The 17,109-nt window shown below is 38.5% G+C and overlaps 1 protein-coding gene across 1 annotated transcript in view; it reads left to right on the top strand.

Moving 5' to 3' along the window:
- The window catches only part of Cntn3 (contactin 3), a 216,329-nt gene that overhangs the window by 183,099 nt on the left and 16,121 nt on the right, over positions 1-17,109 (top strand). Inside the window, exons 14-18 of the mRNA XM_042679994.1 lie at positions 959-1,117; positions 1,220-1,369; positions 2,835-2,905; positions 4,677-4,911; positions 7,022-7,137. Coding sequence (XP_042535928.1) covers positions 959-1,117; positions 1,220-1,369; positions 2,835-2,905; positions 4,677-4,911; positions 7,022-7,137 — 731 coding nt within the window. The remainder of the gene's footprint in view (positions 1-958; positions 1,118-1,219; positions 1,370-2,834; positions 2,906-4,676; positions 4,912-7,021; positions 7,138-17,109) is intronic.

The raw sequence follows: 17,109 nt of genomic DNA, 5'->3' as shown, positions 1-17,109 counted from the left end.
AAGGTGGATCACATGGCAGGAACTCCCAAACACCTCTCAGTCCTAACTCTCAACATTAATGGGCTTAACTCTCCAATTATGCGACATAGACTGTCTAGTTGGATTAAAAAGCAAGATACTTCTATCTGCTGCCTTCAAGAGTCACACCTTGCCCACAAAAACAAACATTTTGAAAGTGAAAGGCTGGAATAAAATCTACCAAGCAAACAGCCCCCCAGAACAGGCAGGAGTTGTAATCCTAATATCAGATAAAATAGACTTCAAATTAAACTTAATGAGGAGATAAAGAAGGTTGCTACATACTAATTAAGGGATCTCTCCTTCAGGAGGATATTACAATTCTGAATATCTATTCACCAAACAATGGAGCACCCAAATTTATCCAAGAAATACTACTTTCCCTCAAATCCCACATTGATCCTAAGACGTTGGGGACTTTAACACACCACTATCCCACTAGATAGATCAACTCAGCAAAAACTCAACAGAGAAACCAAGCTGAGGTACTGGCCAGGGTATTGATTTGCTATTAAGCTAGAGAGGAAAAATGACTAAAGTACATCATAGAATAAAACACTTCAGGGTGACAAACTAAGAACTATAGAGCTGTATCAATAGGTTTAAGGGGAGGGCATCCCACACAAAGTGACAAACTTCAGAAAAGTACAGGAACCCTGCTGAGCAGTCACCTAAGATGTGAGATGTTATATGCAAACATTTAGCCTTATGATTTTGGAATTACTGGATTATATTTCCACATTTAAGATCTAGTGAGGGGAGTATAAGATAAATGGTAGTTTTTATGGCCAGAAAAGCAACCTTTCCCTCCTCAGTACTTTTGAACCAGGGATTCATTGGATATATGAAGGGATCATGTGACACATGTCTTCTCGGTGGAAGAAGATGACATAAATGATGTATCGGAATTACCCACCATTGGCATTCTTGTCTTCCCTAGGTTCACCTGGACCCCCAGAAAATGTGAAGGTAGATGAAATCACAGACACAACAGCCCAGCTCTCTTGGGAAGAAGGTACAGATAACCACAGCCCCGTTATGTCCTATTCAGTTCAGGCAAGGACACCCTTCTCCGTGGGCTGGCAGACTGTCACAACAGGTAAAGGGGCAGAAGGCAGTGCCGCGGGCACATGTGCATGGATTTCAATTCAGTACCAGGCCGCGATCATGTAGTCTTACCTTCTCCACTGTTCCCTTGCAGTACCTGAGGTCATTGATGGCAGCACACGCACAGCTACAGTAGTGGAGTTAAACCCCTGGGTGGAATATGAATTCCGTGTTGTAGCCAGTAATAAAATTGGAGGTGGAGAACCCAGTTTACCCTCAGAAAAAGTAAGAACTGAAGAGGCAGGTTAGTGTTTTTGTTTTCTGAGTAATGGGTTAATAGATCTGATCTCCCTGAGTGTGCTTTTCCATTTCCCTGGGCCCTGGTCTCTAGACCTATAAGGCATTTATCTGTATAATCCATTGTCACAATTATCTGACCTTTCTAGTAGCAGAATTTACCATATGGCATTTGTCACAGAAAATATATGTAACTGATTCTGAAGTAGTTTAACATTTCCAAGAGTTCAGTCCATCATAAATGATCATTAGTGCATGTTGAGTGAATATGTTTTTGTCACTTAAGGTTATAATTACTATCTGACATAGTTACCCAGTTAGCAGGAGATGCACTATTTTCATTTATAACAAGCATTGACAAATTGGTAAGATAATGACATTCGGGAGTTCTGCCAGGAGATCTCATCCTGCCACCCAGCTTCCCAAATGAGCAGAAGTAATTGATGAAAAGTGTATTTTGACCCCTTAAGAAAGAATTATTTTTAAGAATTTTCAGATGTCACAACTAGTAATAGGAACCATCAAACTATCTTCCACAATTCTAAGACTATCCTAACATTAAAATTCAAAATTTGCAGGTATGCATAGCATCACATTATAGAGGAGAATGAAAGGATATAAGGACTCCTTTTTCAAATCTATAAAATTAATATTAACAGAACTGTTTGAGGTAGAGCTAGCCCAGGACTTCAGGAACTAGACCACATTAGTCCACATGAATGGAATGTGTACCCATAATTTCCATGATTCTGGTTTACTGAGGCAGTGCATATAAATGTTTAAGCTGGGTGCTGTCAGAGCATGTGCCTGCCTTGATATCCTCTCATTTGTTAATGCAACCTGTATTTAGGGAGCATCTACTCTATGCCCAGCTGCTGCAGCTGTGAATATGAGAGACCTTCCCACAACTTACAGTGTAGGGCCATAGGATTCGCTAAACCTAAAGCATGAAGGTGAGAAATTGATGGCTTTGTGAGGTTTATAAAGAGCAAGATTGGCAATCTCCATTCTGCAGCATTGTTGCCTAGAGCCAATGGCATTCTGAGACATGGATCTTTCTGTGGAAAAGTCTCCAGTTCCATGTTTATGCTGGATTGCCCTCCTCCATCCCTACTGAATCATTTTCCCTTGTTTTATTAACCTTCACTCTGGTTGCAAAGTAACTGTCATCCTTACTGTGTGAGAGGCTCTGTGTATGACTTCATCTTAAGAAAATTGTGTGATGACCTCCCCCAAATCATTGACAGTTTCATGCAAATAGAAATTAGCTTGATCATCTTACCAGTGGTCTATATCTAAATATTTGGGTGTATAGACCTATGGGTATATCAACATAATGTGCACATGTATAATTACCCATATATGTATGTGAACACGAAACTTTCAGATTTTGAAAAGTAAGTAACATTGAGTCTTCTTTTTGATGCTGTATACAAATAAAGTTTAATGTCTATCTTTCTGACCCCACACAGTTCCAGAAGTGCCTCCTTCTGAAGTCAGCGGAGGAGGTGGCAGCCGGTCAGAACTAGTGATAACCTGGGATGTAAGTGTCTGGACAGCATCCTCCTCATGGGGTATTACTCCTGTTTCAGTGCTCAAAGCCTCCTGGGTGGTAATGGTGCTGTTACTGGTGATGGTGCTAGAGGTACTAGTAGTGGTAATGGTGTATTACTAGTCATACTGGTTATGCTGGTGGCAACACTGGTACTAGTGGTGGCAGTGAGTGCTGGTGGGCTCTGCTGGTACTGGTGGAACTGGTATCTCATGTTACTGTTGGCACTGGTGGTATTGATCATTCAAATGACGCTGGTAGTGGTGGCCTTCACAGTGTCACTAGTAACACCGTTGGCACTGATCCTGGTAATGGTGGTTTGGGTAGTACAGGCTCTGGTGCTGTTGCTGACAGTGGTGGTACTGTCAGTACTGGCACTGGCACTAACGATGGTGCTGGTGGCCTAGGCATTAGTAGTAGTACTGGTGGGTGGTGTGGAATAGGCTGGTGGTGCATGCGATATTGGTACCAGTTTTCGTGGTGTCATTGCTGCTGGTGTTGTGGTACAGCTGTTGGTCATATGGCTGGCAAAATAGGTGCTGCTGGTTCTATTGATTCCAAAAATGCTGCTGATGGAGATGTTGGTTGGCCCAGTGCCTGTAGCACTGGTACTTGTAGTTAGAATCTTGGTTTTGGTAGTATTATTAGTGGCTGCAGAATGCCCATGATGCTGGTGGTGTTGCTGCTGCTTTGGCTGCAGTGGGCATTGTTCGTATTTTTGAATACTCACTCTTCCAACCATTTGTATTTTCCTCATTCTATTCCTAAGACACAGGGATAATAAGGTGCTTAGATTCTCCTGGCTGGCTAACATAGCATCAGAGTCAACTAGTGGCTGTTTTCTGTGACTTCAGAGTTTGTCTGAGGTGTTTATTCCGTGGGTGAAAGTGCCACATTCCAGAAGATTTGAATCTCTGTTTCTGTCCTGGTCTTTGGCCTTTGCTTTATGCTACAGTTTAGGAAAATATAATCATTATGCTTAAGGTCTTAGGGTTTTATTGTGGAGGGCGAGCTTTTCTGGAATTTGAACTCAATTTCATATTTTCTAGACAGGCACTTTACTACTTAAGTCATGCCTTCAGCCTAATGTGTTTGAAGCTAAAAGATAGGTATATTAAAAATCAATCTGCATCATTTGAAGATGTTGATAAATAAAGTCATGATCTCATGATGGAAGTTCTCCCAGGACCACATACAACTTTGTATCTTACTCTCCTTGTTTCCTTTACATCTTTGAATTTTGACATCTTATCAGGTTGTAATTTCTCTCCAGAAAGTCATTAGAGACTTGACCACTTTTATTTGACTTAAGATATTAAATATGTTCTCTTGAAAGTATATCTATTTAGAAATCCTAACTGGGGCCATAAGATGCGTTAGATTATGACTAATCAGAGAAAATTGATCTGGATGACGGGTGCATGACTGATACCTTCCTGTTTAAGAGAAGCTGATTTAAGTGTCCCACTGGTAGTTTATACCTCATCTTTCTCGTCCTCCTCCTCAGCCTCCTCTTCCTTCTTTTCCTCCTCTTCTTCTTCTTTTTCATTTTCCTTCTCTACACTTTTTTTGAAGTGTTTCACACATGCTAGGCAAATAAGTACTCAATCCCTAAAGCTATAACGCCGGCCCATTTTTCTTTCTCCTTTTTTACAAAACAACTACTTATAATTAGCACAATGTAGATTATTACCAGATGACTCTATTCATTTTTGCCTTGCTATTAGGTGTAAAGGTGATTTATCCTGTCTTTCTTTCATAGCCAGTCCCTGAAGAACTCCAGAATGGTGAAGGTTTTGGCTATGTCGTTGCTTTCCGCCCCCTTGGGGTTACCAATTGGATCCAGACAGTGGTGACATCCCCTGATACCCCAAGATATGTCTTTAGGAATGAAAGCATCATACCGTTTTCACCATATGAAGTGAAAGTGGGTGTTTATAATAACGAAGGTGAAGGACCTTTTAGCCCCGTAATGACAGTGTTTTCTGCGGAAGAAGGTACGGAAGCACAATTTGATGAGTGTGAGTCCCCACTTCCCCAGTTGTGCTTGAAACAATGCCTTGGAGGTTCTTTGTGACTTCAGATAGGTTTTTCAAAAGAACAATCATCAGAGTTGAAAGAGTCTCACTGTAGGTCATGAGGAACACTTGTAAGTGACTGGATTCCAGCAGTAGGGAGCATTGTCTCCCATCATCTTTCTACCATGCTCCTTGGAACTGCCCTAGGCTGGGGCTTTATAGTAGTTCTGGTAAACTCAGTAAAGGACATTAGGATGAGAGTGGGCCCAAGAATGTGACATTCAGAGATGTGGAGCATGAAGCATTGAAGAATGTGTTACTATAGGTTGATGTATACATACACTTTACTCTGTAAGCCATTCCAGTCCTCTGCTTTCTTTTACACCTGCTCCTGATATTGGCATCCATGTTCTCTCTTAAGACCTCTTTATAAAATAATAACAAACTTGGGGATAATCATACAAAACTGCCATGTTATGGACTTACAATCACTAGATAAATAATTGGCTCTCTCCTATAGTTCTACAAAACAGAAATGACAGGAGCTAATGTATTGAATGTTTACCTTTGGACAGTCATTAAAGGAATTTGAATTTTCAAATGCATATCATAGGTATTATTGTAGATCATTATTCCCCATGTGCAAATAAGAAAATGAAAACAAAAAATAATGGAAAGATGACTTTTGTTTCTTAATAAGTGGTAGAAACTGTCTTTTAACCAATATGGCATCCCATGTCCCTTGTTCAGGCATGGAAATAAATTGGAAAAAAGTTAACACTTTTGTCATTCCTCAAATATAATGAGTAGGGTAGTTTTTTTAGCACCTTACCCCTAATTTATTACTTTCTGAGATGGAGAAGAATAGTTACTGTACAGATCTTTGTAAACAGACAAGCTATATATGCTTAGCAAAGACTCATTTCCAGAAACTATTAGGAATTAAAAGACCAGGTAAGGAACCTGGGTTTGTGAGTTAATGGCAGATAATTAGGATTTTAGGGCATTTTCTACCAATACATACAGACCCCGAGGCTGGCAGCAAGAAGGAAGGGACAGCTACATTCTTTTAACCCATTCTCTTTGTCCCTCACTTTTCCCTCCTATTACCATGCTTGCTTCCGCTAATGAGTTAGTCAAAAGTCTTTCTTTTCAAACCTCAGAAGTAAATTCAGCTGGCCTAAGAAAAAAAGGGCCAACCTACTGAAAATATGTTAAGGTACCTCAGTGAAGAAAAGAAAGATTTAAAAAGCAAACCTCATGAGAAACCCTAATCAGAGAAGCTCTGGGTATCCAGACAATGATCAGCTTCTCTGTAATGCCCGTACTGGATTGATTGGCCACAAATACTTTTCATCTCTCAAACCAAGATTCAGAGTCTCAGAAGAGAAAATTTGCTAGCCTCATCTTTAAACTCAGAGACAATATCAGAAGCAGTGAGCCATGGCTTTTGGACGCAAGCTTAGTTAACCCAGAAATAGACAATAAGAAAGGAAAGATTCCTGCTCAGAACTGTGCCCTTGGAGGGAAGGGTAACCTTGAGCCCTATGAAACCCCAAGAGTATTTATCACTGAGGGGATGTGTTTAATGTGTAACAACATGGGAATGCGTTCCTTCTCCATCTCCTTCAAAAGAGGCTGCCATCCATAGAATTTAAATGTGTCCCTTATATGCTTGGATGCTATGAGTAAATGAACTTTACATTGGTCATAAAGAAAATGATAAGCTACTTTTGTGAGCCTAGGTATGTCCAAGTATTTAGCTTGGGTGGAGGCATGGGTAGTAAAGTTAGGAAGGAGAAAACAAAGGGAAAGAAGGGAAGGAAGGGAAGATGTCAAGAAAACAAGTACAATGGAGGGAGAGCAGGTTGCCATGGCTACTAAAGAAGGAAGACTTTATGGCTGTGATGCCTTGTCTTCCTGGTCTACCTTTCAAGCCATTAGTGCATATGTTTGATTATTTTTATGGAGAAACCATGAATTTTTCTTACATGTTAAAAAATACATTTTTTTAAAATGCACTTTAAAAAGTATATTTTTTGCTTAATAACCAAAAATTATCACTGTATGTTGATTTGTTTCTAATCAGAGCCTACAGTAGCCCCATCTCAGGTATTTGCCCAGAGCCTGTCTTCCTCAGAAATTGAAGTGTCTTGGAACGCCATTCCCTGGAAGTTGAGCAATGGACATTTACTTGGCTATGAGGTAATTTCTTTGGGAATTTGTGTGTGTGTGTGGGGGGGGGGGTGTTACCAATTGTGTGAAGTCTTTTCATGCCTGATATGCACAATTTCAGTAGGAAGAGATGCATATTTTGGCTTGTGGTTTCAATAGTATCTGTCCATGATCAGTTGGTTCCATGACTTGCCTGCGGCAGGACAGAAGCATCATGAAGGAAGGTCATGATGGAGGAAAGCAGCTCACCTTCTGTCAGCCAAAAATCTAAAGGAGTGCTAGAACCAGTATCAACTTATTCATGTCTCCCTGGTAAATATTCTGAAGCAGATACTCCATTCTAAGCTATTTAAGGGAGCTTGTAAAAAGACTGTTCGAAAAGTTGCCTACAACTTACTTCCCTTCCCAGGTGTATTTGTCTCAGCAAAGAGAGAGGTAAAAGGAAGAAATGTTACTGAGGAAGGAACAGAAGAAAAAATAATGTAGATGACCTGGAAGAAATGAAGTACTGGGGTTTACAACATTTCCTGGAGCCCCTATCTGCTACAAGCCATGCTCAGGCTGATGACAAGATCATAGAAATGATGAACTGCTTTTCCTACACCAAACATTGTCTATACATTCACTAGGAGTTGCCTGAAACTGCTAGAAATGAAGACATCAAATCAAATATAAGTCAAGATTATGAAGAAGTAGTCTTAGAAGTGCCTGAGGTTTCTTTGTCCCTTTAACTGAGTGGGATGTAGGCTTCAATGTGCTATGTAATTAATTGAAAGTCCTTTTTACAACTATTTCAAAGATAATTGAAAAATACACATACAGTGTAAATACCTTTACCCTTTTTGAGCCATATGGCAGGATCTAATTTGTGACCTGATTCAACCTTGTGAAATAGTTAAGAAAAATAAATGAACAAAGTAATTAGTTTACTTGTGGGCTGGCAAGTCTCATACAAGAGTTCACAGTGGCTGTTAGGTGTTAAAAAACATGGGGCATGTAGCATTTCTGAGTATATAAACTTAAGCAAATAAGGAGTCATTCAACTAATAATAGTCTGTTTGAAAGTAGAATTGTGCCACTGTTAGTCATGTCAGTAAACAGTGTTTGATTGAAAAAGAGAAAACTTCAAAACCCTGTAGGAGCCATTGCAGGGTCTAGTTTAGTTCCCCTCAGTTTAGATCTAGAGGACCCAACATTCATATCCCCTAGGATATGACTCACAAGAGACAGGAACCCTTGTCTCCTTTTTTCAATGATATTCCCCAGGTGCCCAGAGCAGAATATGGTATATGTGGAATGCATCCATGAACCGAAGTGTGGATCAAATCCATGAGGTTCTCACTTTGCTGTCTCAGAGCTGTATGTCCTTGAGCAATCTACTAAAGCTCTCCAAGGCTCAGTTAAAACAAGGGTAGCAGTAACTCACAGCCTCACTTGAGAATTAAATGAGATAAAGCAGCCTTTGTTAAAGTAGCCCAAAGAGACTTGCAGCTTCCACTTTGTCTGTTTTGAATATTGGGCATTGGGGTAAGATTTCATTGGAAGGAAAAAAAATTAAGACAAAAGAGTAAAAACAATACAATCCCAGTGTGTGAAGTGCCTCTCTCTGTTGAGGTGTGGAGAATAAAATAAAAGGGATTTTTCTTAATGTTATTCTACAGATTGAAATGCAGTGCATCTTTCCTATAGATGTAGAAAGTAGTGAACAGGATGTCCAAATGTACCGTGAATACTGTATTGAAGAGAAACAGTGATTAAAAATGTCTTCTCCCAATGCTCAATATGTATGACAGAGAAAACAAGCTAAGAGAAAGATCGACTAATTGGGAAAAGCTTAAAAAGTAATTTGTGTAATTCCACCAAGATAAAAAAAATAATGTCTTTTCTTAGTTTCAGCAAATGATTTAAAAATTAACCTAGAAAAATAAATGGCTTAGCAGAGTATTTAATTATCAGTCATGTGGCTAACTTTCCGGGTTGCCGTTCCCCCAAATCGGCTTTAAAATCGTTAATAGCTCCTGCCTTTCCCTCATCTCGGTGAAGGTTGATCAGGTACATGTGGCATGCTGAGCACATATCATCATTAGCATCTAGACTAATTTTCTTTCTGATTTGACCAAGCAGTAGTTGAGAAGCTCATTTCCCTGGGCTCCAATTTATTTCATCTGCTAAGCTGTTCTCCTCAGCCTCAGATCTATTCTGGTGCCCTTTTGGGTAGAAATAAGAGAAGCAGACATGATAAAGAGGAACAAAAAGCCTTTAAGCCCATGGACAATGGGGCCTGAGGAAAGCGACACAGTCCTTCAATACTATATACACTGCCAATTTCTTTAAAGTCATTTTGTGTCTTAAAAAATCAGCTGTAATTTCATGGATTTCTATTGTATGATCTTATTGAAGAAGAGAGAAGTCCAAGGGCTACCAACAAAAAGAAATGATAAGGGAATGGAATGCTGATTGCTCATTAGGTCATTTGATCAATGGGTGATATATACAGGCATTGAAATATCACCCATACATATGTTCAGTTAATCTATGTTAATAACAAAAATGTAAAGGAAGAAAGAATAAACCTTGAAGAAAAGACTATGGGAAGTGATTGAAAAAAGCCAGCTCTTATAAAAAACAAAATACAGAGTAGCATATTTGAGAAGAACCTAATAAGTTTTTCTGTAAGTTTGGCAGAGGAACATAACCAAGGAACAGAACATAGAGTCTTCACCGGAACTTCCTGGTGCCTCCTGTTCCAAACAGCTGTACAGAATGTGTTTCCTTCCTAATATTTTCATTAGAATGAATACAAGATGTCAAATATTTGAATACATTTTTATTATATGAAAATTCCACACATGCCTTTTGTCTTACTCCCAGCTATGCAGCCAAGAATTCACTCTAGCAGGAGTTAAATAGGCATAAGGAAAATTGGATGTACACATTGAGACATATCTGCATATGCAAAAATGCATCCACATGACTGAAATACAGAGCTTTGGAGTGGGTAGAAGGGCTGTTTGTACTGGAGAGAGACATTTCAATGACACTTCACATGGGTGGACCAAGGAGACTACAGTGTACAGCCTTGGCAGTAGAGATAACCCTGTGGTGTAGGGATAACCCTGGAAGTGTTGTTTTTACTTAGCTAATCCTATTAAACCACATTTCAGCATTGAGAGAAGTAGAGGAATAAGTATCCCAGTTCTACTATACTCCATCTTCCCATGACTGCCTCCTATTGCCTAACCCCAACAAGGGGCCAAAAGTGAATGAATCAGATTCATTCAGGCAGTTCTCAGAGCTGAGAGCAGTAACCAAGGAGAGAGGACAGTTCTGGGCTTATCTTTCTAAAATACCTTCCCTGATTGTTTTTTGCATGTCATCTTTTATTTTATTATGTCCAGTCTAAAAGCTAATAAATACTCACCTCTCTGAAAACATGTATGTATGCCTATAACCTTTTTTGTCTATTAAGAGAGTATTTTGGATTTGATATTCATCCTTTAAAAAGCTAAAGAAAGTTAACAGTATTCAATATAGTGTTTTTATAAACTGCATATTACATTTAAATTAAGTGAAATCTCTGTTTCAGCAATATTAAGGGCTCTTCATGCCAGGACCATTCATTTTTAAAATAAGAAAATTACTTGCAGAAAAAGTGATAACATTCTTAATCTTGGCCTTCTCCAAGTTTGTTTTTGCTCACTTACCCAGATAAAATATATTGACTTGTGAAATAATTTCATGATTCAGAAAAAATTGCATTATCTCATCAGGAAATTGAAGAATCAGTGTTTGATAGATGCATAGAATGATAGGAATTACACACCTAGCTCGGTGACCCTCTGGGATGAAGAGGGTGGTAGTTTTTGACTGAGTTTATTCAAGTCATTGCATGATCCAATAATATCAAATGTTTAGAGCTTCCCCCTCATCTGTTGGATATTTCATGGGTAGTAAAGTTTATTTTACAAATAAGGCACAGAAAGCAATTAAGAACAGTAACTAATAGAACAATTTGGACAGTGTGCTGAGAAAATTCACGTGAATATGGTCTCCTCCCAAAATGCATCTTACTGTTCTGTACTTATTCTGCTTAACCATGATCAATTACCAGAGTCACCTAAGAGTCACTGACTGATGCAGCAGAAAGTGAAACCTCTTCAAAAGGGGGGAAATGCAACTGTATGTATAGGATTCGTTTTTGAGCTCTGGCACAGAGTTAGGCTTCTTCCTCCACTCCTTAACATCCTGTCTCCCCCTGTTTCTTGTGCCGAGAAATTCAGACACCTCCCTGCCCGGATCACATTCACCCTAGAAAACTCAGGCACAGTGGCTTATTGGCTCTCTCAGATACCCACTATTCATGATACAGTACTGGAGTTTTAACCCAAGGCCTTTTTATTTACTAGACTTGTGCTCTACCACTTGAACCATGCTTCCAGCCCTGGTTTTTATTGCTTAAGAAGAAATGGAATCTTACAGGCTTTTCTCCTGTGGCTCAAACATAGTCCTCCAGTTCTCAGTTGACTGACTAGCTAGGATTATATTTGTGAGTCACTGGTACAAGACTCCACAATTCTGTTTTAAGCCCCCCACCCCCACCCCTGCTTTGGAGTGGTTTTAACATTTTTATTTTTCCAGCGCTAACTCAGAGTAGGTTTATTACACACTAGTGTCTGTGTTCCTTTAGTTCTGCAAGATTATCCTCCATTTTCCTTTTCAGTGTTGTTCTGCAGGCACTCTAGTTGAAGCTTTTTATTTTCAGTGTCATTTAACTTTGCTCTCATAACGTCTGATATTTCCTTTCTCTGTTGTGTGTTCTGGCCTAATTAATTTGACTTTCCATCGTTAGTCTTCAGTTTAATTCTTAGCAGTGATTTTTATTGTTTTAAATAATTATTTCAAGTCTAAGACTGGTTGTTATTTCTCAGATCTGCCTGGTCTTATCTCCTATTCTTGTATATTGGATTCAGTCCCATTTCAAAGTAAACTTTTGAAATTTCAAATATAATAACTTCTAACTCTATTTTATAGCAATGAATTGTAGCTAGTCTCCCACTGGTCAAGTCCTCTGTCTTTCTTGTTATTGGAGCTCTTTGTGTGCTTTGTATTATTTCTATCCGTGTCATTTGTGGATGTCACCTTCACATTCTGGCAACTTTATATTAACTCTTCTGCACAATTACATTTCCGAAGTTTATTCCTTCAGCCATAGATGCTTTTTTTCCTCTGTGCCTGTATGATTATCTGCCTATAAAACACAAATTAGCATAAAGATACTCTACTCTCTCAGTTGAAGTACTTTTACTATTTAAGAAAAAAAAGATACTTATTTTTCTTCTTTTTACCCTATAATCTACCTTATATAAACATTGTTAAGCAAAATCTTATAGAATAGAGTGGACCAGGTAAAGGAAATTGGCACTTACAATGCATTTTTTTATGTTTTAGTTGTCTGTATATTTATTCAACTTTTAAGTAAAGCTGTTTAGGAAGATTTTTATGATAGGTTTTCTTCTAATATGTTGAGCATATTTTATCTAAATCTACATATTTCTGATGCTTATCAGCAACTAAAATCTAAGAATTAATCTTTTTTCTGATAGAAGGAGTTTGGATAATGTTCTTTAAAATATACTATCAAGAGTTTTCAAGTACTTTCTATAAATGGATTTCTAAAAGAGATTCCACATGCTGATTATGAATTATTTTTGTTTCTTCTTTAAATCAGTCCCCTAAAGAACACTTTTCTTTGGCAACTTTTATTGAAGTAATTTCGTGTATGAGAAAAAGAATGGATTGAAAACTAGCAAGAGACCAAATCAGGATGATCTGGCTAGAATTGACCTAGCCCTTCCTTCACTCTGCTATCTTCTCTATTGATAAATGAAGATTACCATAGCTCAGATCCATATATATTTTTCTCCAACCTAGGCTATATTCTAGGATGCAAGTCTTCAGGCTGTCTATAATGCTTTATTATTTATTGATTATGTGTCATTCTTAGTAAATAACTAAACAGTGATCTGTAGGCAAGCAAAATATCCCATCATTTTAGAGTCATCTAAACGTAACAACACATTAACTTGGTGAGTATAGGATGTATACAGGCTATTAGCATCTTTTAACAGAGCCTTCATCTCGGGTGTTATAAAGAAAGCCATGATTTCCTCCAGTCTACATTCTCCTTTTGAGATTCTTATAAAAACCAATAATTCCTTTCCCAGAGATGGCTACTTCTATGATACAAAGCACAGTTCCATGTGAACTTCAGGGGGTTATAATTCTACATATATTTGTTTTCATATATATATGAAAAATACTGATCCAATACAATATTTACTTAGCTGATTTGGAACCATTATTTTAAAACTCAAGATTTACATTGCACTGTTAGTTTTCAAGAGACAATTTTATAGTTGCCCATTTTAAAAAGCAACAGTAATGTCTTATGGGTTTTGCTCCAAGAACTGAAGGTAGTTATCTTTTTTTTTTTTTTTTTAATTTAATTTTATTTTATTTGAGAACATACTGTACAGAGGGGTTACAATTACATGGGCAGGATAATGCATACATTTCTTACCAAGCATTGCAGCCTCCTCCTTTGTTTACCCTTCACCTCCCTTCCCAGCCTCCCCCCTCCCTCCCACCCAATCATACCCCCCCTCCCCCCCCCCACCGACATTGTAAAGCTGGTTTTGACATGACTTTTTGTACTTCTCATTGTTGCAACAGGTCCACCTGACTCCTTAAACGACTTGTTTGTCCCCATCTCCTCCACATGTTATACTGACATCAAATATAGTGAAAGCGGGGGTTACACTGTGGGAGAGGGACATACAAAGCAACAAAGAAATAATCTTATAAATGCGTTAGAAACACATGCATGAAAGAAACAAAAACATTAAAATACATATTTGAGGTTTCGTTTTCCTAACATCACATTATCTGACTTTTTCCGCTTGACTCATACCTATACTAGACATTGCAAATAAGGGAAACCATGGGACCTGTGTTTCTTTGGGCCTGGCTTACTTCACTTAATATAATTTTTTCCAAGCCTTTCCATTTCCTAACAAATGGGGAAATGTCATTCTTTCTGATGGAGGCATAGAATTCCATTGTGTATATATACCACATCTTCTTGATCCATTCATCTACTGAGGGGCATCTGGGTTGGTTCCATGTCTTAGCTATGGTAAATAATGCTGCAATAAACATAGTTGTGCTGGTAGCTTTAGTGTGGCCTTGTTTGTGATCATTTGGGTAAATGCCCAAAAGTGGGATTGCTGGGTCATTGGGGAGCTCTATGTGGAGTCTTTTGAGGAACCTCCATACTGCTTTCCAAAGTGGTTGAACAAGTTTACATTCCCACCAACAACGAAGTAAGGTTCCTTTCTGTCCACATCCCCTCCAGCATCTGTTGTTGTTAGAGTTCTTGATTTTTGCTGTTCTAACTGGAGTGAGGTGATATCTCAATGTTGTTTTGATTTGCATTTCTTTTATGGCTAGGGATGTTGAACATTTCTTCATGTGTCTATTGGCCATCCTTCTTTCTTCTTCAGAGAAGCTTCTCTTTAAGTCTTTCGCCCACTTACTTATTGGGCAGTTGTTTCTTTGAGGATTTGTTGTTGGGTGGTTTAATTTTTTGAGTTCCAAGTATATTTTAGATATAAGACCCTTGTCCGTTGTATGGCTAGTAAAGATCTTCTCCCAGTCCGTGGGCTTTCTATTGATCTTGCTAGCTATGTCATTTGCCCTGCAGAAGCTCTGCAACCTTATACAATCCCATTTGTCCAGCCTTTCTTTGATTTGTTGTGTTTCCGGGTCTCTATTCAGAAAATTTCGGCCTGAACCAAGGAGACCCAAGGTTTCTCTATTCCATCCTGTAATGTTTTCAGAGTGTCTGCTTTGAGTTCAAGGTCTTTGATCCATTTGGAGTTGATTCTGGTGCAGGGTGATATATAAGGATCTAGCTTTAGTTTTCTACATGTAGTTAACCAGTTTTGCCAGCACCATTTACTGAAGAGGCTGTCTGTCTTCCATTCTATTGTTTTAGCTCCCTTATCGAAGATTAGATGGCTATAGGTCTGTAGGTTCATTTCTGGGTTTTCAATTCTATTCCATTGGTCCTGAGGTCTGTTCTTATGCCAATACCAAGCTGTTTTGATTACTATGGCTTTATAGTAGAGTTTGAAATTTGGTATTGATATTCCTCCAGCAGTGTTCTTTCCGTTGAGGAGCGTTTTTGCTATTCGGGGTCTTTTATTGTTCCATATGAATTTTTGGATTGCCTCTTCTATTTCCTTGAAGAATGAGGGTGGGATTTTGATAGGTATTGCGTTGAATTTGTAGATAGCCTTGGGAAGTATTGCCATTTTCACGATGTTAATCTTTCCAATCCAGGAGCATGGGAGGTTTTGCCATTTTTTAAGTTCTGTGTTGATTTCCTTTTTCAAGATTTTAAAGTTTTCATCATAGAGGTCCTTCACTTCTTTAGTTAAGTTAATTCCTAGGTATTTTATTTTTTGTGGGGCTATTACAAATGGAGTTGCTTTCCTAATTTCAGCCACACTTTTCTCATTGTTGGCATACAGAAAAGCCATTGATTTTTGGGGGTTAATTTTATAACTGAAGGTAGTTATCTTATGCATACCATAAGAACATCATTCTGATTGACTGATCCACACCATGTCATTAAACATTGAGCCAGCTCTATATCTGGAGCATTTCTTTTTTGGTATGTTTTTTTATTGTAAAAATTCTGTAGAGAAGGGTTACAGTTACATGAGCAAGGTAATAAGCACATTTACTGTTGAACATTGTTGCCTCCTCCTTTGTTTTCCCCCTACCATAAGTGAACTATGCCAGGCCCAAAGGAACATAGATCCCATGGTTTCCCTTATTTGCAATAACTAGTACATGTGTAGGATAAGCAGAAAAGGCCAAAAGCTATGTACATCTGACCATATAAGGATAATGTTAAGCGAAATGAACCCCAAGATAGGGACACAAATATCTTTTTCTTGCTTGCTATTCTAACATATTTATATATGTCATGTGAGTTTTTTGTTGCTTTGTATGTTCCTCCCCCTTGGTATAACCCCTGTTTTCACTGTATTTGATGTTGGTGCCCTGCATCTTGTATATACACTTCTCTAATTCAGGGAGGGGAAGGGAAAAAACAAAATGCTTAAATAAGTAGGTGGGAGGGAAAGGATGGAGCATTTCAAGTGAAGATTAGTTTTGCTTTCTTAAAAAAACAAAAGTTTTAATATCAACTCTGCTTTCTCCATTCAGAGCCAAGTATGCACTGTATCATCATCATCATCATCATCATTATCATTGTCATCATTATCATCATTTTGATGGTACTAAGATTTGAACTCAGGTCTTTGTGTTTGCTAGGCACATACGCTATCACTTGAGCCATCCCCAAACCATATCCCCAACTCTTTCTTGCTCTAGTTGTTTTTGAGATACAGTCTCACTTTTTCCCTGGACCACAGTCCTCCTAATTATTCTTCTTGCCATAGGTAGGATTGCAGGTACACTCCACCATGCCCACCTATTTTCTGTTGAGATAGAGTCTTTTGGATTTTTCTTTGTCTTGGCTACCCTTCAGCCAATCATCTTCCTGATCTCTGTCTAGGAGTATAGACATGAGTTACCAGTGAGCCCTTGATTGGTTAAGATGTCTTCTCCATCCAGCTTGCCCAGATCCTTCAAGTGTCATTGTCTTCAGAATCTGGGCACTGCGGTTCAGTTCCCACTTCTATCATCTTCAAACTGACTTGCAGTATAAACTATTGAGATTATTCTGTTCTCATATCTGGCTACCAAAAGTAAACAGAGTGTAACCCACCCTAAGAAAAATGGATACTGCAAGAAAGACAGGAGGAAGCATGGTTCTTTACGAAATGACAAACTATGCCTGTGTTTTCAATGGCTACCCAGTCTGTTGCCTTGTCATTACCTGTACTGTGCCAGCCCTATTGTCCGAAT

The sequence above is a fragment of the Dipodomys spectabilis genome, unplaced genomic scaffold, assembly GCF_019054845.1.
Source record: "Dipodomys spectabilis isolate Male_0828 unplaced genomic scaffold, ASM1905484v1 ptg000054l, whole genome shotgun sequence".
NCBI classification, from domain to species: Eukaryota; Metazoa; Chordata; class Mammalia; order Rodentia; family Heteromyidae; genus Dipodomys; species Dipodomys spectabilis.
The sequence above is the reverse complement of the archived record's forward strand: the minus strand, read 5'-3'. Positions and strand labels throughout refer to the sequence as shown.